The sequence below is a fragment of the Podarcis bocagei genome (genome assembly GCF_964188305.1).
Source record: "Podarcis bocagei genome assembly, chromosome: 13".
Taxonomy (NCBI): Eukaryota; Metazoa; Chordata; class Lepidosauria; order Squamata; family Lacertidae; genus Podarcis; species Podarcis bocagei.
Window position 1 is genome coordinate 45,229,726 of NC_138138.1, and position 21,498 is coordinate 45,251,223.

The 21,498-nt window shown below is 48.7% G+C and overlaps 1 protein-coding gene across 1 annotated transcript in view; it reads left to right on the forward strand.

The window, feature by feature from the left end:
• NFATC4 (nuclear factor of activated T cells 4) overlaps nt 1–19,800 on the forward strand; it is a 30,618-nt gene extending 10,818 nt beyond the window's left edge. Inside the window, exons 3-10 of the mRNA XM_081167804.1 lie at nt 6,124–6,286; nt 9,208–9,407; nt 11,042–11,214; nt 12,102–12,242; nt 12,552–12,607; nt 13,828–13,954; nt 14,380–14,901; nt 16,721–19,800. Coding sequence (XP_081023930.1) covers nt 6,124–6,286; nt 9,208–9,407; nt 11,042–11,214; nt 12,102–12,242; nt 12,552–12,607; nt 13,828–13,954; nt 14,380–14,901; nt 16,721–16,788 — 1,450 coding nt within the window. The 3' untranslated portion in view covers nt 16,789–19,800. The remainder of the gene's footprint in view (nt 1–6,123; nt 6,287–9,207; nt 9,408–11,041; nt 11,215–12,101; nt 12,243–12,551; nt 12,608–13,827; nt 13,955–14,379; nt 14,902–16,720) is intronic.
• The last annotated feature ends 1,698 nt before the right edge of the window (nt 19,801–21,498 follow it).

Here is a 21,498-nt window from a genome sequence, read left to right on the forward strand (position 1 = left end):
GGGACCACTAGGGTGTTGTTATTTATGGACCTTGAGGCTCTCCGTGGGGCATACCAGGCGAGGCGGTCCCGTAGGTACGAGGGTCCTAGGCCGTGAAGGGCTTTAAAGGTCAAAAGCAGCACCTTAAATCTGACCCTGATTCTAAGAGAGCATGGGCGAAGTTCGTGGTGAGATCTGGCACCCTTTGCCCCCCTGGAAAAATAGCACTGAGGAATTGTATAACCACTGCACAAGCAAATCAAGATGAAACCTCATTGTCATATAACCTGCCCACAAACAAATTAGAAGGAATGCTCAGTAAAGCACAGGCGTCTAGCTTTTTCGTAAGCTTTGCGCAAGCTAATCAGGACGAATGCCCAATTAGCAGGGCATCTGGAGCAGCCCCAGCGATTGCAGATTTTGCTGCCCTCCTAGCATGGATCCTAGCTATCTTCCTCTAGCATCCAGACCTTCACCTGAGCATGCCGTTGTCGGGAACTGCGGATGGGGGTGGAAGCCATGGCTCCCTCCCTCTCCCACCCTTAAGCCAGCCGGTTTGAATTTGCCAGCGCCATTGCCGGCTCTGTGGTTTGGCTGCCAGAGTTTCTGTTGTATAAAAACAACTTGTCAGACCAGACCAGGCAGAAGGGCTGGTGTCTCTAGTTACACATCCCAGACCCCAGCTCTGCTTGCGGTGCTGGGGGCGGACGGGTGGGAGCTGGCGTAAACACGCAGTGCCTTGTTCCCTGTTAAGGTAAGCAGCTGGATTGGAAGAATTTCCCCAGCATGGTGGATCAACGTCATGACCTTTGAGTTCGGGGCAGTGGCTCCATCCATTCCCTCCTCTGCCCCGTTTGCAGTTCCAAAGCCCATAGCCAGCAATATCCTGCCAAGCCAAGTCCCCCGTTTCTTCAAAGCAGAACTTAGCATCTCTTAAGGCAAGCTTGTGAATGCAATGGGTTAGCCTGCGACAACAACCCCACGAGAACTAAAATACAGTAGACCTTGCATATCTTGCCTTCTTGTTTGCAGATATTTCTATAAGGGTGATACCGGCAATTTAGGTCAGCCTTGCAAAAGCTGAGCTGCTGCATTAAAGGGACTAAATTTGCAAGCGCCAAACTGCTGAATCAAAGAGCCTTTGGGTGCGTACACAGTACCAGCTTAAAGCGCAGTTGGTTGTCCTTTTCCCCAGCTGGTTCTGGGGAAAATGCATCAAAACTATTTCATAAGAAAGAACAAGACAGGTACAGGAGAGAGATGGATTTTGGCTGACATGCATACACCACTTCCCAAAGTAGCAGTGGGAGGGCACTGGATACAGAGCAAATAGTGTGTAGACAGCTTTTACCCTTTCTTTTGAGAACTCTGCTTCTGCACGACATGTACAAGGGGGAAGGGTTTTGCAGGAGTCCTTGGCCAAACTCCCTCTGTATGCAAATTGAAGGAAGTCTCATAGAATAAGACACCCAGTTTCATAGCCTCTCTGCATGTAAAATCTATGGCAGGCTTCCTCAACCTTGGCCCTCCAGATGTTTTTGGCCTACAACTCCCATGATCCCTAGCTAGCAGGACCAGTGGTCAGGGATGATGTGAACTGTAGTCTCAAAACATCTGGAGGGCCGAGGTTGAGGAAGCCTGATCTATGGTGTGGCCACTTCTTGGATACGGTGTACTCAGAAACCTGGTCTCTGAAACCGGACACAGAGGTTACAGAGAAGGGCGACCAAACACATGGAACACCCGGTGTTTGGAAATGGCCTACAGCAGGAGTCTGCACATATCTCAGGCTTATATGGTCCACTTTGTCTACCAGCCAGAGCCAAGTGCAAGACTGTGGACCAGCCAGGGGAGCATATGCTGAGAGCAGAGTGGCTCTGAGCATATGCCTGATCCAGCAATTTGAGACCTATATCTAAACAGACCTCATAAGTCCTTTATCTCTCATTCACACCAATCCTGGTTTCTTCTCCGCCACCATTCTTTCATCGCAGAGCTTTCCAAACTGTGTGTTGGCTGCAGTGTGAATGCTCCTTGTGCTCCTACCGGGGCTGGAAAGAGATTGGTTTAACCTCCAGTTTGCTAATAACACTGAATTACTGTGTCACAAAATGATGCATGTCTAAAAAAGTGTGTCACCCATATGAAAAGTTCAGGAAGCTCTGCTCAGGGCCGTCTTAAGCATATCTGGTGCCGTGGTGCAAAGATCCCTCTGGTGCCCCCCCCCTTTCCCAGGGTGGCTCCTCCGGCGGGGAAGAGGCGGAGGCTGGACGCAGCACCTCCTGGCTCAGCTGGCCGCTTCGTGCCGCGGTGGCCACTGCAGGCAGCAAAATGAGCAAGCGGGCCTATACTGAGCGAGGGCTCGTGCGCCGCTCCCACCGAGCGTTGGCTAGGTTTTTTTCCTTTTAGCCTTCTGGTGCCCTGCAGAATTCGGCGCCTGGAGGCTAAAAGGGGAAAAACCTAGCCGACGTGTGGCAGGAGCACGCTCACTCACTCAGTGCGCTTGTTCAGTGCTCCCCGGACTCTTGCCTGGTGCCCTCCAGAACTTGGAGCCCCGCACCACTAGCCTCTATGGGTAAGACGGGCCTGGCACTGCTTTATAGCATTCTCACTTGTTGCTGCTGATAGTCAACTGGGAGTCCAGAACGCTTGCTGAATTACTTCAGATCCCCCAGAGGTCCACCAGTAGCTCCTGATTTGCCTTCTCTCCACCCCAAATCTTAAGCATTTGAAGCTTTTCAGTTGTTGTTTTTAATATATATCATTACAAGGGCAGCTTCATCAGATCACACGTGGTGTAGAGCAAGAGGTAGCCAACATAGATCATAGAATCATAGAATCATAGAGTTGGAATAGACCACAAGGGCCATCGAGTCCGACCCCCTGCCAAGCAGGAAACATGGTCCTCTAGATGCTCCTGGAGCACAACTCCCATCTCCCCTGATCATTGGCCATTGTCCATGCTAACTGAGGGCTGATGGGGAATTGGGAGTCCAATAAACATCTGCAGGGACAGCCCTGGAGAAGAGAAGGCCAGTGATAAGGAACTGCCTTTCCCAACAGCTCTCCCATATATAACTCTGGGTTGCCTAAAAAAACATGGATTGGCTGACATTTGGGACAGGCCAGAGGGCTTCTTTGTACAACAAACAATTAATTTGCAAAGTACGGCAGCCTTTTGTGTTTTAAGCGCACTGGCCTGCTAGACAGTGGTGGCAAGCAATTGCATGCAGGAGGCTGCAGAGCAGGGATGGGGAACCTGCGATCTTCCAGATGTTTGCAGGAGTAGAGCTCCCATCATCATTGAGCATTGGCCATGCCCGCTGGCACCGATCAGAGCCCAGTATCGCCCAGAGAGCCACAGGTTCCCCATCCCCATTCTGCCTGGCCTTTAATTTGAATTCAGCCTGATCTTTTATTTCCCTTCTCTTCCCTCCCCCTCCCCTTCTATGAAGATTACCCGCTCTGAGACCCCACAGCTAATTCTCCCCTGGCCTCCTTGCTGGCCCAAGTAGGACTAATTCAGCCAGCTAGCCCTGGTGACTATCTAATGCTTATTAGATGGATTTCCCCCAAATTGATTTCTGAACTTTGAATTTCATTGTTATTCATGTTTTTATACTGTATTTTCTGCTGCTTCTACAATTAAGTGTTTTAAATTTGTTGTTAGCTGCCCTGAGCCCGGTTTTCTGAACCGGGAAGGGTGGGGTATAATTAAAAAGTTATCATCATCATCATCATTATTATTATTATCCCTGCTGTACAGGCTAGTGAGCTGTATCACTCCTCTGCAGCCAGCATAGAAACCGAGTCCATTGCCCGGGGATGGCAAGAGGCACTTTTCCATCCACAGAATGTTGTAGGAGGGACAGAGAGCTCTCTGCAAGGCTGGTTACTTTTGTGGAGTTACATATAAGGCAGATTGAATTTAGGGCCACATGGTGGCCACTGGTTTGTTTAGATAAGGGCATAGGAGGACCCTGTTGGATCAGGCCTATGGCCCACCTAGTCCATTTCTCACTGTGACCAGCCAGGCTCCCATGGCCAGCTCACAAGGAGGACCTGCATGTAACAGTGTCTACTTGTGATTCCAGTGACTAGTATTCAAAGGGATACTGCCTCTGGCAGGAAGGCGAAGATAGTCACTGTGGCTAGGGGCAAACGGATACCCTTATCATCCATGAATTTATCTAATCATCCTTTAAAGCTATCCAGGATGGTGGGTATCGCTACTTCTTGTGGGAGAGAGTTCCACAGTTTAATGATGTGCTGAATGGAGAAGCACTTTCTTTTGTCTGCCCCGAGTCTTGCAATGTTCAGCTTCATTTGAGAAAAACTTCTCTCCATCCACTTCATGCTGTTCATCATTTTATAAACTTCCATCATGCCTCTTCGTACTGTACCTCGGGTTACATACGCTTCAGGTTACAGATTCCGGCAACCCAGAAATAGTACCTCGGGTTAATAACTTTGCTTCAGGATGAGAACAGAAATCGTGCTCTGGTGGCACAGCGGCAGCGGGAGGCCGCATTAGCTAAAGTGGTGCTTCAGGTTAAGAACAGTTTCAGGTTAAGAACAGACCTCAAGAATGAATTAAGTTCTTAACCCAGGTACCACTGTACTTGACTTTTCTCTAGCTAAGAAGCTCCAATTCACAGAATCGTAAGAGCTGTAGAATTGGAAAGGACCCTGAGGATCATCTGGTCCAACTCCTGTCCCATGCAGGGATCAAACCTGCGACCCTGGTGTTATCGCCACCACACTCTAACCAATGGAGCTACCTCAATTTCTGAGCTACAAACTCAGGTTGCAACCTTTCCTCATAGGGTAATTCCTCCCTCCCCTTGATTGTTTTGGTTGCCTCATTCTGAACCTTTCCCCCCTCTGCAATGGACCACTTCACAGAGAATCGATCTAGCTATGGCAGTGAGCTATGATGGCAAAACAGATCATGTTTTGAAGCTGCATATCTCTAGATACACTAACATGAGCTTGACCAAACTGCGGGAGGCAGTGGAAGACAGGAGTGCCTGGCGTGCTCTGGTCCATGGGGTCACGAAGAGTCAGACACGACTAAACAACCACAAAATCTCTAGATACGAGCTACTGTGGACAAACTGCTTGGTGGTGGAGCATCTGCTTTCATTGGTAATCCTTGGGCATCTCTAGGTAATCCTTAGGAGAAGCCCCTTTCTGAAACCTTGGATACCTGATGCCAGTATCTATAGACAATAATGAGCTATACTGTATACAATCTGACTTGTACATCTTCCTATGCTTTTATGTTCTCCTTGTGGTCTTCCGAGGGCCTCTGATTGGCCACCATGTAAGAGAGGATGGTTGCATGATATGGTTCTTAAGTCTGAATCCAGCAGGGATCATGATCTGGAGCAAGAGAAGTGTGAAATGGGTACTCACCAGGAGTGTGCTCTGAATGAATGCCTATGTAAAAAGTTATCTGGCCTCTGACTAGCCCCTCAGCTACGGCAAGCTCAAAATTGGTGATGAACAAGCCAGGAGAAAAAATATATATATTTGAAATACGTGAGGGCTAGTAACTCATTGTAGATCCCTTTGCAAGGCTTGCAATTTATGTTCTTAAATATTACTAACTGCAAACTTGGGAAAGGAGGCTGGAGGTTCTGCACCGAGTGCCTGTGAGCGTTGTAGGTGGGGAGAAATTTAGCTGGTCAAATCTTATGTGCCTTTTTAATAGTTGTCTTGAAGTATGAACTCTGGTAGGGCCTGCCATCCTGTTGCAGCCAGGATGGGGAGAGCATCACCCACCATCCATTGGAAGAAAAGCCACAGCATCAGGGTAGATCGCATGCTCTACATGTGTGATGTTCCAGGTTCGATTCCTGACATCTTCAGTTCAAAGGAGCAAGTGCCATAAAAGACCGCTGCCTGAGATCCTGTCAGTCAGAGTAGAAAATGCTGAGTGAGCTGGGTAGACAAATAATGTGGTTTGTTACTTAACAGCTTCCTGTGTTCCAGTTTCCTCTTTGGTGCAGCTATGTATTAAAGGTACATGAGTCCCCTGCTGCATTCCTGTTTGGGTTGCAAGCAGGAGGAGGTCGGACGCGGTCACTTCCAGTGCCTAAGTTGTCAACTTCATGGTCCTTCCTTTTACCCATTCCCCAGGTCTTCTGCTCTCCCCCCTCTGGACTGGCCTCTCCCCAGTCAGTACGAACAGTATGAGCTGAAAATCGAGGTGCAGCCCCGAACTCACCACCGAGCCCATTACGAGACGGAGGGCAGCAGGGGTGCTGTGAAGGCCGCTCCAGGAGGACACCCTGTGGTGAAGGTATCTGAGGGGTGGGGGGAGCTAACAAGAACCGGGATAAGAACGGAACCAGGGGGTTGTGGGTGGGTGGGTGGGAGGAGGGACAATGAACTAAAAAAAAGTTCCCACTTCGCATCTCTCCTGGAGGAGTCAGTGTGGTGTAGTGGTTAAGAGCGATAGACTCGTAATCTGGGGAACCGGGTTCGCGTCTCTGCTCCTCCACATGCAGCTGCTGGGTGACCTTGGGCTAGTCACACTTCTCTGAAGTCTCTCAGCCCCACTCACCTCACAGAGTGTTTGTTGTGGGGGAGGAAGGGAAAGGAGAATGTTAGCCGCTTTGAGACTCCTTAAGGGGAGTGATAAAGCGGGATATCAAATCCAAACTACTACTACTACTACTACTACTACTACTACTCTTCTTCTTCTTCTTCTTCTTCTTCTTCTTCTTCTTCTTCTTCTTCTTCTTCTTCTTCTTCTTCTTCTGCAACCACAGTCTCACAAAACGACTGTAGGCCAGGCACAGGGAACTCATGGCCTTGAAGTCATCGGACAGCAACTCCCATTATCCCATGAACATTGGCTCTGTTGGGTGGGGCTGATGGGAGCTGGAGGTCAGAAACTTCTGGAGCCTTGAAATGTATGGTAATGTAGAAAAGGCAATAATGCATTCTCCTATGTATCATGATTTTGCCTTGAAAGTGGGCCGAGAGTACACCTGAGCATGTGTAGAGTATATTTATTCTCACCACATAATCACAGGCTCCACCTCCATATTTGGCATAGGAGCTGTTAAGGCTTTCAGGCTGAGGGCTGGGTGCCACCTTTGCCATTTAGCCAGGTAAAGCCAGCTTTGCTTTCGACACCATTTATTCCGTAAGAGCTCATATGCATTTTTTTATTTTCTGCTATTGTTGTTATTTTTTAAAGCCCTCTCCTCTGCCCCCAGCCTCCAGGGAGCTTGTTGTCAACGTAGGTTTTTTTGTGTGTTTTTTTTTAAACATATATAAATATCTCGGCATTTTCAGCCAAGCTAATCCAGAAGGGAAACTTCCTTTTTTCTTTTTCTTTTAATTCTCTTTTCTTTGAGGGCTGGTTTGAAAGTCTCCATCCAGAAATTTGAAAGATGAAAACTATTCCCACTTCAAAGGCTGCTTGCGGGGGCCGAAAAAAGGAAAAGAAAGAAAGACAAATGTCACGGATTTTGTTTGCAACAAATTGTGAAATAGCCGCACGCTAAATTTAGATGAGTGCCTTTTAAATAAGTGGGAAGGTTGAAACTTTTAAAAAACAAAACCAACCCACGGCTTTATGAGAGTGAGGGGGTGATATTTGGCCTGCTTGTTCTGATAGTGACAGGAAGGTTTGATCAGTGCGTGTGTGTTTTTGTGCTGTGATGCAACTTTCCCTATACTGTACTCCATCTCTTTGTATCCTAGTTTCCTCAATTTACGATGTGGAGATCTATATGTACATTTTCCTAGGACTGGGGTGTGGGGGGAGGTTGGCATGAAAAGCTGAGGTCCGTCCTTTCTCTCTTCTCGTTGCCTCTGCCCCCCCACTCCGTTTTTGTGTGTGTATTCTTCCCCTTCCATTCCCCATCACATTCCCCTGTAACCAGGATCTTGGGGCTGCCCTTTCCCACGCTCTCATCTCAGATTCGCAGCGCTGGTCTCCTCCTGCATCCAGCCCCTCTGCGTCACTCTTAGGGATAGCAAGTCGGAGTGTGGAGTGTTTGTATGTGTGCACGTGGGACAAATACCCCCACCCCTTGCTCCATATGCTTTCTGGCAAATTCCACTCCTCTTCTGCAGGCGTTCAGAACTTGGCCTTCCTTGCAGAGAGGCAAACCCTCCGTTTCCTAAAGCTGCGCCCCCTTCCCCCTTCCTCCTGCCATCTCCCTGCTTCCCATTCCCCACCCCGCCCTTTCCAAAAGTTGGCATAGGTTTCTGCAGGTTCCAAGGCCGCTTCCACTGCCCCCACAATCCTTCAGGCCTCAGATCCTTCCATCTTCCATGGCATGAGTGGGGAGGGGAGAGGTAAAAACGGAGCATTTTCCTTTAAGGCTCAAATCGACTGCAGCTGGAAGTCTTGGCCTCTGATTGGAAACATCTGGGCGTCCCTGAGGCAAGACCACCGATGTCTCCAGCTGCAGTGGCCTTTGCCAAAGAGGGTGGCTGGTAAGGAGGTGGTGGAGACAGGGAGTAATCAATATGTAAGACACACAGAGCTCTTTTCATGGAATAGAGGCCCACCTTCCAGGTCTGTGATTGCACAACTTAATTTAAGACAGGGATTAGCCCCCATAATTTATTTTATTTTATTTTTTAAGACTGAATAAAGTCTCCAGAGAATTTGAAGCAAGCATATTTCATATCCACTGCATTGATTTTTATTTTTTTTAATGACAGCCGAACCTTCTCCTTCAGCTGCTAAGTGTTTATGAACATTCTGTGACATCATAGCCACAGGGTCTTGGACAGACTGTTTCCTAGCCCTGCTGTCTCTGAACCTTCTGAAGTGGTGATGGCCAGGAATTTGAAACTGGGACTTTTAAAACATGCAGATCCGTGACCACCCATTGCGGGTTCTTCTCGCAAGGAAATGAACCGGGCCACCCCTTTGCCACATACAGAGCATCTGCCATGACGCAGCGTCACAGAATGTTCAGAAGTGGATGGGGAAATTCACATGTGAGATGTCCCATTACAGAATGCATTGGCTGGGGATGGTGGCCAGATTTTGGCGGGGATGATCGCTTAAGTCTCTTTGGCTGTGCAGGAAAATGTCTGGGGTGACTATTTTCTCCTAGAGGGGTGGCAAACATCACACTGATTTTGCCACATCCTCAGACGAACTCAAAAGCTCGGTCCGCGGTCACGGCAATAAGATGAGATATTTTATATCGGAGAAGCTTACCGTTCTCCTTTCTCTCCCCACCCCAGCTTTTAGGCTATGATGAGAAGCCCCTTACCTTACAAATGTTCATTGGTACGGCGGATGAGCGGAACTTGCGTCCCCATGCCTTCTACCAAGTGCACCGCATCACTGGCAAAATGGTTGCCACCACGAGCTATGAATCCATCATCAATGGCACCAAGGTCCTTGAGATGTCCCTGCTGCCTGAGAATAACATGGCTGCCAAGTAAGAATTGCTTTGTGGGGCTTTTGAAGAGTGGGGGTGATGTGGTTGGTGAATATGCCCAATTATAAAAAAATAAGGAAATTCCTCCCTACATAGCAGCAAACTTGATTTTGCAACTGAGTATAGATGCTTAACGGGACGCGGGTGGCGCTATGGGTTAAACCACAGAGCCTAGGACTTGCCGATCAGAAGGTCGGCGGTTCGAATCCCCATGACGGGGTGAGCGCCCGTTGCTCGGTCCCTGCTCCTGCCAACCTAGCAGTTCGAAAGCACCTCAAAGTGCAAGTAGATAAATAGGTCTGGTGGGAAGGTAAACGGCATTTCCGTGTGCTGCTCTGGTTCACCAGAAGTGGCTTTGTCATGCTGGCCACATGACCCGGAAGCTGTATGCCGGCTTCCTTGCCAATAAAGTGAGATGAGCGCTGCAACCCCAGAGTCGATCACGACTGGACCTAATGGCCAGGGGTCCCCTTACCTTTATAGATGCTTAACAGGGAGTAGCAACCTATCCTGTGTTGGATGAACATACTTAGTGAGTTTACAACACACAGGGAGGTGGGTTTGTGCAATTTCAGAAGATAATATATTTACAGGACAACAAGGTAGACCATCACCCAGGTTCCATCCCGTGCCACTCTCAAATTGAATGCACCCATTATTCTTGTTTTGCGGGTGCTTTGGGATTAATGAGTTTTAGAAAGGAGTACTGGATCTCAACAGGCGCTAGCACCCATCATGGTCAGGCAAATGCCAGGGCCCAGTTGAGCTTTTGCAGGTCTCCAGTTTCCTTTTCATAAAACCAGTGCAGTTGTTGCCTGCCATGTTCTTTTCCGCCATTTTCTTTACCCCATAATGCCTCTGGGTTTGCAGCGCAGTGGGGCTCAAGGCATTCTGGGGGAAACAAAATGTTGGGTGGCTGTACATGTGTTCTGGTCTACCCATTGAAAAGAAAGAAAAAAGAAAAGAAAACCCTGTGTTGGGGAAATAGAAGAGGGTAACCCAAACCTGGCAGTGACCCTGATTTCCCCCAAGGCAAAATGTGTCCTAGTTATCAAATGTGTGTGTAGTTTCAGTTCAGCTCTAGGCAGGATTCTGATGCTGGTAGGAGACAGAAGCTGATGATCTAAGAGACTCTTCTCTTCTATTCTCAGGCGGGGTGGGGGACCCTTTTAGCCCAAGGGCCATATTTCCTTCCAGGCAGTCTTCTGGAGGCCACATGCCAGTGGTGGGTGGAGCCACAAGCAAAAGTGGGAGGAGCTACACTCTGGGGGCAGGTCCCAGATCTGGAGGGCAGATCCAGAAGGAAAAATGGGGAGGAGCAACAAATGCAATGCTTAGCTTAATACAGGAGCCATGTTTCTTGGCTATCCCTCCATCCAAATGAGCAAGAAGCATCACCAGAGTTCAATGGAACATTCTAGCCGGGCAAAAGCACTCGAGGAGGGTGCAGAGCAGGCCTGGGAGGAAGGGGTGTGGCTAGAGTCCCAAGGGCCCAACATGGGCCTGTAGGACTCTATTTAACCCACGGGACTGAGATTTGCCATCCGTGTATTGAGAAGGAGGTGCATAACATGAACAGTGAACTGCCGTGGATTCACAGACAACTCCCCCTTCCCCTTTTCCCCCTGCACCAGTATTGACTGCGCAGGGATCCTGAAGCTACGGAATTCGGACATTGAGCTGCGCAAGGGGGAGACGGACATCGGGCGCAAGAACACGCGGGTGCGCCTGGTCTTCCGGGTCCACGTCCCGCAAGGAAATGGCAAGGTGGTCTCTATCCAGACTGCCTCTGTACCCATCGAATGCTGTGAGTGCCCTCTGTGGGTGTTGTGGGTGGGTGGTTGTGTATGGGAGAAGCAAGCCTCCATGTAGCTGCAGGGCAGTCTGAACCCTAAGGTCGCATCCACACCAGACATTGAAAGCACTCTAATACCACTTAACTGTTGCGCCCTCCTAAAAAAAAAAAAAATAGCACGGGAGCTGTAGTTTGTTAAGGGTGCTGTGGTTGTAAGGGGTCTCCTAGCAACTCTCTCAGCACCTTTAGAAAACTACAGGCCCCAGGATTCTTTGCACAGAGGGAGCCATGACTGTTTGAAGTGGTATAATGCTACTCTCAAATGTATAGTGTGGTTTAGATAGTTCAGACGACTTTACTTGATCAGTGCAACAGTGCCCCCTGGGGAATGCACAGGCCTGTGAGTTACACGGACTTGTATAGAAGTGCATGCATACATAAAGGGCGATGCGGCGGTGTCACACACCATGCACTGGTGTGAAAGAAATAATTCAGTGTGACTTGGTGCATTGATCAAAAAGTCATATGGAGCAAGACGTAATGTGTTGTAAAAGGAACTGTTGGAAATTGGGACGGAAGCGTTAGCATTATAAATGCAATAATCCCTGCATCTGAATGCGCCCATATCTCTGGAGATCAAGAAAAACAAAGGTGATTTCCCAGAGCGCAATGCTGATTAGGCCAACTTATGCTGATCCACTTGTGAACACAAAATGGCGGCTGATTTATAAGAGGCTAGGCCAGAAGCATCATGGAAAAGGTGGATTTTATAGAGGGGGGGGGGTTGGGGAGGCAGTTCTCTTGTACACTGGGTGTATTTGGTTCTTCATTTTTTTAATGGAGCATTGTGCAAGGTGATCTCTCCTTTGTGAACCCCTCCTTTCCTCTCCTGCGCGCAGCCCAGCGCTCAGCTCAGGAGCTCCCCCAAGTGGAAAACTACAGCCTCAGCGCGTGCTCGGTACATGGCGGAGAAGAGATGGTGATCACTGGTGCTAACTTCCTGCCCGAATCAAAAGTTGTCTTCATTGAACGAGGCCCCGGTAAGCAATGCGCAATTTTTAACTTGTGGCGATGGGGCGGCAGCTGGGCCTTTAATTTCTTTGGAGCACCGGTCGGTCATGACAACTGAGAGATGGAACATCCATCTTCTGGGGCAGTTTACCACTAAATTGCCAGATGCTGGGGACAAATAGCAGGCGATGTCCTGCACGGCCAGTTGGTGTGCTCTCCAGAGAAATACAGCAAGCCTTTAACACCTTTCAATCTCCTGCCCTCATCATCCTTGCTAATAGGCCCTCCCCTCCATCTGATATTGGTCAATTCCTTTTGTTGTTGCTGTTTTGCTTCAGATGGAAAACTCCAATGGGAGGAAGAGGCAAATGTCAATCGGCTGAAAAGCACAGAGGTGAGAATTCTGGACAGTGATCTCATGTGGGAAGTGAATTTGCAGTCTGCCTTTTTCCTGTCAGCAGTGGCGCTAGGTTTCTGAAACACATTTAGTGGGGAACGGGGAAAGACTTTTACTGAACGTGGATGACAGCAGGGAAATCCTGGACCATTATGCTGATCACACAGAGACAAGTAATGAGTCTTTGCTATTGGAGAACAGCTGGTTTGTTGGTTTTTAAAAACCTCCATGCTGGTAATTATTATTGCCAGGAACAGGTATATTGAGGGGAAATGCACACATAAAGGCTCCTGGAGATTCAGCACAGGGAAATAAGTCCTGGTGGTTTTTCTACTGACACATGCAACATCCAGGAAGGGGAAACTGTCTAGGTGCTGTTGGATTATAACACCTATCATTTGTGGCTGGAGCCCAGTGGCATCTGAAGGGCCTCAAGATGCCCCTCCCCAGCACGAGTCAGATTATTATTATTATTATTATTATTATTATTATTATTATTATTAAAACAATTAACATTGAAATTGATGGGATATAAAAGGGATAGAGAGATAAGGCGGGAAGGAATCAAATCCTGCCAAGTGGAACGGTCACTGACAGAGGCTGGTCTGGGAATGGGGAGTCCAATGGCAGTTGTTCCCAGATGAGCTGATGGAATCAGCCTTGCCATTTCATCTTTAGTTCATCTGCGGCCCAGTGGAATGGCTGACAGTGGCTCCCACTTTGAGCTTGTACACAGAGCGGGATTGAAAATGTGTACAGTAGTACCTCAGGTTAAGTACTTAATTCGTTCCGGAGGTCCATTCTTAACCTGAAACTGTTCTTAACCTGAAGCACCACTTTAGCTAATGGGGCCTCCTGCTGCTGCTGCGCCTCCGGAGCTCGATTTCTGTTCTCATCCTGAAGCAAAGTTCTTAACCTGAAGCACTATTTCTGGGTTATTGGAGTCTGTAACCTGAAGCGTATGTAACCTGAAGCGTATGTAACCGAAGGTACCACTGTATATCCTCTCATGCTGGAATGGAAACAGTCAGCTTTGGATCTTTTCATGAGGAGCAGGAAGATGATACGAGGGAACCCAGAAATGATTTTGAGGATCTGAAGTGCTTCTGTAAATGCCTGCTCATGAACTGTGGCTGGTTATATAGATAGGTGAACCTCCGTTTGGCAATTTTCTACTGTGCAACACATCACCTACTGCTTTTTTCCTGCTTCCACAGGCCTCACTGACCCTCACTGTCCCCGAATACACCAACAAACGAGTGTCTCGGCCTGTTCAGACCTATTTTTACGTCTCCAACGGACGCAGGAAAAGGAGCCCTGCTCAGGCCTTCAAATACTTACCAGGTACATCAAAGTGCAAACTGTAAATGGGGGGGGGGGATATTGAGGGGGTGTATGACTGCTAAATGGGACGCGGGTGGCGCTGTGGGTTAAACCACAGAGCCTAGGACTTGCCGATCAGAAGGTTGGCAGTTCAAATCCCGTTGCTCGGACCCTGCTCCTGCCAACCTAGCAGTTCGAAAGCACCTCAAAGTGCAAGTAGATAAATAGGTACCGCTCCGGTGGGAAGGTAAATGGCTGGCCACATGACCCTGAAGCTGTACGCCGGCTCCCTTGGCCAATAAAGCGAGATGAGCGCCGCAACCCCAGAGTCGGTCACAACTGGACAGGGGTCAGGGGTCCCTTTACCTTTATGACTGCTAAAAGTGATATTTATGGTTTTTCTTTCTCCCCCTCCCTTTCCTCTTCAACCCACCCATCTCCTCCAGTGATCTTCAAAGAAGAAGCACTCCCAGATGCCCCACACCGTGGTTTCGCCCACACCACTCAGAGCTCTCCTTTTCCACTACAGCCGGCACAGGGCGCCATGGATTTCTCTCCCTCCAGACCCCCCTTCCCTTACTGCCCCGAGCGCTCCCCGCCGTGCTCCCCCTACGGCCCCGACTGGAACCCTTGCTCCTTCTCCTCCCCCAGCCGCTACAACCCTGCCTTCCGTTTCCCTCAAAACGAGGCCTATAGGGGCGTCAACCTCTCTGTGCCGCTCCTGTCTCCAGCGGGCCTGCCCCATCTCCATGCCCTAGAATGCCGCCCGCCCCACTTCCAGCCTCCCAGCCCACAACTCGGCGCTCAGCCACCGGGGCGGGGAGAGAACCGCAGCGGGGAGAGGACTCCGGAATGGACAGATCCGGAGCTGGGGTCCCAAGAACATAGCGCCAAAGAGCTGGAGAAATCGGGATTCGATGGTGGCTTCCGGGATAACTTGCCCATCCACGGGATCACGCTGGAGGAAGGTATAGCTAGAGCTGTGAAGGGGGCGGGGGAAACAAAAACATGTCTTTGTGTCTTCTCTTGAGATATTTACAGGTGATAGATAGATAGATAGATAGATAGATAGATAGATAGATGATAGACAGACAGATAGATATTGTCAGAATCGTGGTAATCTATGGACCTCCCCAGGATGCAGGTGGCACTGTGGGTTAAACCACAGAGCCTAGGACTTGCCGATCAGAAGGTCGGCGGTTCGAATCCCCATGACGGGGTGAGCTCCCGTTGCTCGGTCCCTGCTCCTGCCAACCTAGCATTTCTTAAGCACAAAGTGCAAGGAGATAAATAGGTACCGCTCTGGCAGGAAGGTAAACGGCGTTTCCGTGCACTGCTCTGGTTCACCAGAAGTGGCTTAGTCATGCTGGCCACATGACCCGGAAGCTGTACGCCAGCTCCCTCGGCCAGTAAAGCGAGATGAGCGCCACAACCCCAGAGTCGGTCACGACGGGACCTAATGGTCAGGGGTCCCTTTACCTTTTTATGGACCGCCCCAGACTAGTGGTTTATTGTGGATGCATTTTTCAATACAGTCGCACCTTGGAAGTCGAATGGAATCCATTCCAGAAGTCCGTTCAACTTCCAAAACATTCAGAAACCAAATTGCGGCTTCTGATTGGCTGCAGGAAGCTCCTGCTTCCAATCAGAAGCTGCGGAAGCTTCATCAGACGTTCAGATTCCAAAAGAACATTCGCAAACTGGAACAATCACTTTCGGGTTTGCGGCCTTCGGGAGCCAAAACGTCCGAGTTCCAGCGTGTTTGGGATCCAAGGTACAACTGTGTGCTCATGACACAGTAATAGTGTATTTTCATGGTGGATTTCGTCTGCTTTTGTTTGTTACTGCTGTCTGTACAACAAAAGCAGGGTAGAAAAAATGTTTGTGGTATTCAGAATTTACAGGATTTCAGCAGGAGGTTATGAATATGCACTGACTGGAAATGAAGCTTTTGCAGGCACGAACAGTATTCAAAAGCAGGATCGTGTCTAACCACCCCGATAGCATTGTGAGCATAAGTCATCATGTATGCACAGTAAATAATAAAAAAGGATGCCTGGGGAGGCCCCGGGTGTCTGGAGGATATGGAGCATGCAAATGTCACCTCTGCAATCCCAGGCCACAGTATTCTGCAAGTTCCACCTGCTGATCTGCCTCACCTGTCCTAGGCCGCAAGAGGCCCCAGGAAACATAAACTCAGCAGCACTGCTGGTGGTGTTTTTCTCTTATTGCAGATGTTGAATGGAGAAATTAAGAAATTTCAATTTGCCTAGGTCATGAACTTGCTTAGGTGAGATTTGGATAAGGACAGGCTGAGCAACTAATTCAGTCCCTCTTTTTTGTCTCTTTGGAGGTCAGCCATAGGTCTATTCCATTGTGTGTGTTTTAGAGAATGCACAGATTAGCCTTTTAACTTACACACTTCTTACTTAAAACACATGTTTTTAAGGTTAAAATATGCACTTTTCAGTGCATTCACATGTAAAAGAAACCCACATGATTTGCACGTCTTTTACAGAAAAGGCGTAATTTTGTGCACACTTTTTGCGCATCAGAAATACATAGCAGAATCCAGAGAACTGCATGATCTGACTAGGAGTTGCACACCAACCCACAAGCAGGCTCAAGAGGACCAGATCCACCTGCTGCAAACAAACAAATTCATCCCCAAGCCCTGGGGGGGGGGGGGGCTTGAGTAGTTTGCCACTGAGCTCCCAAGGCAGCACTTACGAGGCTTCTCTCAAGCCCTCTCCATCTCGCCCACATTGACCTCTTTTCTCTTCACAGTAACCGAGATCATCGGCAGGGACCTAAGCGACTTCCCCGAGCCCTCCTGCGAAGGCAGGCGGAGCTGAGATGCCGCTGGATTGCGGGGCGCTCTGATCTTCTAAGAGAAACCTGGAGCTTTGACCCAGAGAAAGTTGGAAACACCAAAGATCACCCTGAGTGGCCAGTTTTCAGGGACTCTCTGCGTCCATGAGTTTTGCCTCTGACATTTTCCTGCCTATCCTTTTTATTCATTCCTTCCGCCACTCCTTTTCTTTTCCTGCCAATGCTTCCATAAAGGGCAAAGTCAGCCTCAAAATGGCCAAGGCAGTGGCTCTCCATTCTCAGACATCCCGGCAGAAGACGCCTCAAAAGAAGCTCACCAGCAGAGCTAACACTGTGGTGGCCACCTGTTTTTGTTCATAGTATCTGGTGCTCAGAGATATGTATCATTCTGGACCGAGACGTGGGCTTGCACATCTGGCTGTCATGGCCCAGAGCGACCTTATATTGTGACTCCTTAAAATGTATGATATTGGCCAGTGTGTTGCAATGAATTCCATGGCCCAGCCTGGCCATCTAGGTGAGGCCTTCCATTTGCCAGATTGCCCTGTCCCTTCTGCTCATCCGTCCAGTCTTCTGCGCATTTTCTCCACCTGCTCTCGGCTGTGTCCGTCCATCCAAACCACCAACCGCCTACCCTTGGCATTGACAAGGGCTCCAAGTTTCTCCTTGATGGTGATGTCTAAATGACTTCCAAAATGGCTTGTGCCATAGGTTCCTGGAGACAGGGCTGGCCCGAGACATTTTGGCACCTGAGCTGAACCACAAAATGCCAGGGAGGAAAGGACTAGTGAAGATCTACATCAGGGAGGGTGGATAATGATCTGTCCTGGGAACAAGGATGGAAGGAGACCATCAGCACCTCCTATTCAACAAGAGGAACTGAGGAAGCGATAGATCCGTCCTACAAGGAGTAGCAGGCGATGCATTCCTTGGAGGCCAGATCTGCTGCCCTTGTGTACCCTGAGGTGGTTGCATCCCCTTGCTTCATGGGTGGGTCGGCCCTGCCTGCAGAACCTTATCAGAAGGTTCCTTGGCTAGAGGAGTAGGAGCGCAAGGAAAGTTGCTCTCGAAAGGCAGAATGCCCCTGATTCCTGATCTTGCCTTACAGTGGCAGGGAAGCGTCATGTAAATTCTCCTGCATTTGTTCAGTTGCTTCAGGGCATTGTCAAGGAGTGTTAAGCCTGGAATGTGTCATTATATCAGGGCTAGGGAATCTCCTCCAGATGTTGCTGGACTCCAGCTCCCATCAACCCTGACCGTTGGCCGTGTTGGCCAAGACAGACAGCAGCTGAGTCCTGACAACATCTGGACGGCCCCAAGTTCCCTATCCATGCCAGTACATTTCCCAGGCTCTGTTGTTTGCTTGCAGGTATTCCTTGTCGAATGCTCTGGGGGGACTCTTTGGTAGGCCATTCTGTGGGTATGAGAAGTCCATGGCTCTCCAGATGTTCTCCCACCAGCCCCAACCAACATGACCTGTGGTCCAGGGTGATGGATGTTGGAGTTGAACAGCAACATATGGAGACCCCTGATGTACCACCCTCTCCACCCCCTCCACCCGTCATCTCCTGTGGTGCAGTGATCCTTCTGAAGAACAGCCGTGACGAATTTTTTCCTCGATGGTTGCCAGTTTCCTTGTTCTGGAATTATTTTATAATTGTGCCCTTGCTGCTGAAGAAGCTGCTGATGTGTGTGGAAGGGGAAAGGAACCGTACCACTGTTGTCCTCCCACCTTTAATATATATGCTTCCAAGTTGGTCCGCGGGGAGGGAAATCATTTCCAGTCGGGAGAAAAAGCCATAAGATGTGTCACTGGTGCTAACAGTAGTCCCTAGTCCTCATGAACACTCTCCCTTACAAGGGTTATTGTAATAGGTGAAGAGGCACATAATGTTTTCAGAGCAATGGGCTGCTTTGGAAATGGCCTTCCTACCTTCACTCAAAAGAGATGTGTATTCCTCTCCAGAGTTGACCAGGTAAGTGGGAAGCGGAGGGAAGTATTCTGTGAGCTTGCAGCAGGAACTGGCTGTGCACAGTGCTGATTGGCTAGTGCTTGTGACGCAGCAAGGATCCCCCCTGCATCCTCAGAGCAGTTTTGCACATTAACTTTTTTAAAAAACAAAACCAAGAAGGTGTTGAATTAATAAAGGTCAATCCAGTACCTTTTTATAATAAAGTAGGTAAGCTGTCTGAAGTGGCAGCATAGGAGACAGATAAGCCTGATATAATTCATCCAGAATTTTGATTGGCCGGTATGCACATTTGTGAAGCTAGGCTTGCTCTGCAGCCTGCAGCTGAGAGTCCTGTGAGCTCTTTCTGCACCCTTACAATCACAGTGATTTTTTAAAAAATCAAAGTTCTAGGCCCTAAGCCTACGAGGACTATTCTAGAAAATGTGAGGATCCTGGCTGCCTTGCACAATCTCAACCGTCACCGTGACTCCATTCTCCACATTTAGCAGAAATGGGATGTTTATGCAAAATGAGTCAAAGTATTCAAAATTATTTCTTTAGCAACATTTATTCAGGTTTCAGAATCCCAGCTTTTCTGAGCCAACAGTTTGCATTATCTGGGTGATGAGTTTTCAATCAAGTGGAGAATACGCAGTTAGGCAGTTTGAGAGAGGGTGCCGCCACCGAACTACAAACGGGGGATTGGCAACTCAGAGTTGATAGCAGCTGTTTTTAAAAGCATTCATCTCCCCCCCAAAATAATCGGGCATCTGTGTGAGGCTGGTAGAGAGCAGAAAGCTCAAAGAAGGAAATGAAGTGTACCACAGTAACTTAATAGGGTGTTTTGAAATTTGGAGAGACAGTAGTTACGCCTAATGTTGATTCCCACCTTCCTTAAATCCTGCTCCTTGAGATTGTGATCAGACTCAGGGATCGGAAATGGTAAAGGTTAATTAACAGCCCCCCAGCGTTTTCCTTGTTGCGGAGGAGTGGCTGGCATTTTATATTTTTGATATGTATTTGGGGGAGTGGTGGGAATGTTCTTTTGTAATTAAACGCATAAAAAAGGCCTAAAGGAAATAACGCTTATTGTGCAATGCTGTCTTGTGTGTGTTTCTGCCCCGGAGGTATCTGAAAGAAAGGGAAGTTCTAGCAAGCAGAGAAGCAGCTGGAGGAAATGCCAAACTGAAGTTTATTGTCTGGTGGTGGTTATCTTCCCTCTCTCTTGTTTGTGATGTCCATGCGCAAGAGCTGTTGCTTTGCAGCTACACTGGGGGTGGGGGGTGGACTGGGGCATGGAGGGGGACACACCAAGGGTTTGCAGAACTGCAGAAGTCTATGGAGGGAGGGAAAACAGAAGTGGGAGTTTGTGCGTGTGTGTGAGAGAGATATGGATGGGAGAGGGGAATGAATAGAATCTGATGGAGAAAAGCATGGATGGTGGGCTGGCACAATGACCAGGAACTATCCACGCTGCACCATTTTGTTGCAGGTTGCACTTTATTCAGGATCCATCCTTTTCAACTGAGCTATATGTCCAGCTAGATTTCTAGCAGTTGTCTATCACCATCCTCCCTTCCCTTAGGGCTGCCATGCGTCCGGACATTACCTGGATTTCAAAGGCGGAATTGATGCCCAGTGGCAAGTCCATTGAAAAATCTTGTGGGGTTTTTTGGCATTTTTTAAAAAACAACATTGGGGTTTGTAAAAAAAAAAAAAAAAAAAAGCTCAACTGTCCTGCTTTTTACTTTTTGAAATATGGCAACCCTACTTCCCTTACTCTCATTTTCATATTGTACCCATTCCCTGAGCGCTGTGGGCTACATCAAGGAATGTCTAGAAACATTCCCAACTGCTAAGTGGGAATGAATATGGAAGTGGCTGCATGTAGAGCTGGTGCCCCACCTCTTCCCCCACATAAGCGTTCCGTACATCGAATTGTAGAGTCGGAAGGGACCACAGGGGTCATCTAGTCCAACCCCCTGCAATCCAGGAATCTTTTTCCCAGACGTGGGGCTCAAACCCATAACCCTGAGATTAAGAGTCTCTTGCGCTAGCAACTGCATTTGTCATGCATTCCACACCTACTCAGGTGTGGATCTAAACATGCTCCCAGAGCACCCGCCCAACTCCTGGTTGCCTATGTGCCAACCCTACATGCAAATCGGTTGATTCATGCCACCGGGATGGTTGGCATAGGGAAAGGAGGCAGGGAGTTCTTGCGTAGGAATGCCTGTGGCTCTTCTAGAGTCACAGAGTCATGGAATGATGCTGATTGTGGTGGCAGCCACGACTGCTGTGGCCTAGTTTGGGATGTGTAATTTTTGTGCATGTGCATTTGCTGCCCTGGGCTTCTTTGGGGGGGAAAGGATTGGATATGAATAGTGATAATCAGAACTGGAAATTGCCAGAACTCATCCAGCACCTCTCAGTCGGGCGCCATTGCCATTCTAAGAGAACGAGGGAGGTGTTTGTGGTGAGTTCCGGCATCTGTTTTTCTAGCAAAATAGCACTGATGATGATAATGGAATCTCAATCAATTCATCAGGTTTGGAGAGGTGCTCTGGTCTGCAACGCGGGTGAAGGATGACTAGCTGAGATGATGGGGGTGGGATTCAGGAGATGGACAGGGAGGTCCTCTTCTACAATGTCTATTTCAGGGGTCAGCAAACCTTTTCAGCAGGGGGCCGGTCCACTGTCCCTCAGACCTTGTGGGGGGCCGGACTATATTTTTTTTGGGGGAAATGAATGAATTCCTATGCCCCACAAATAACCCAGAGA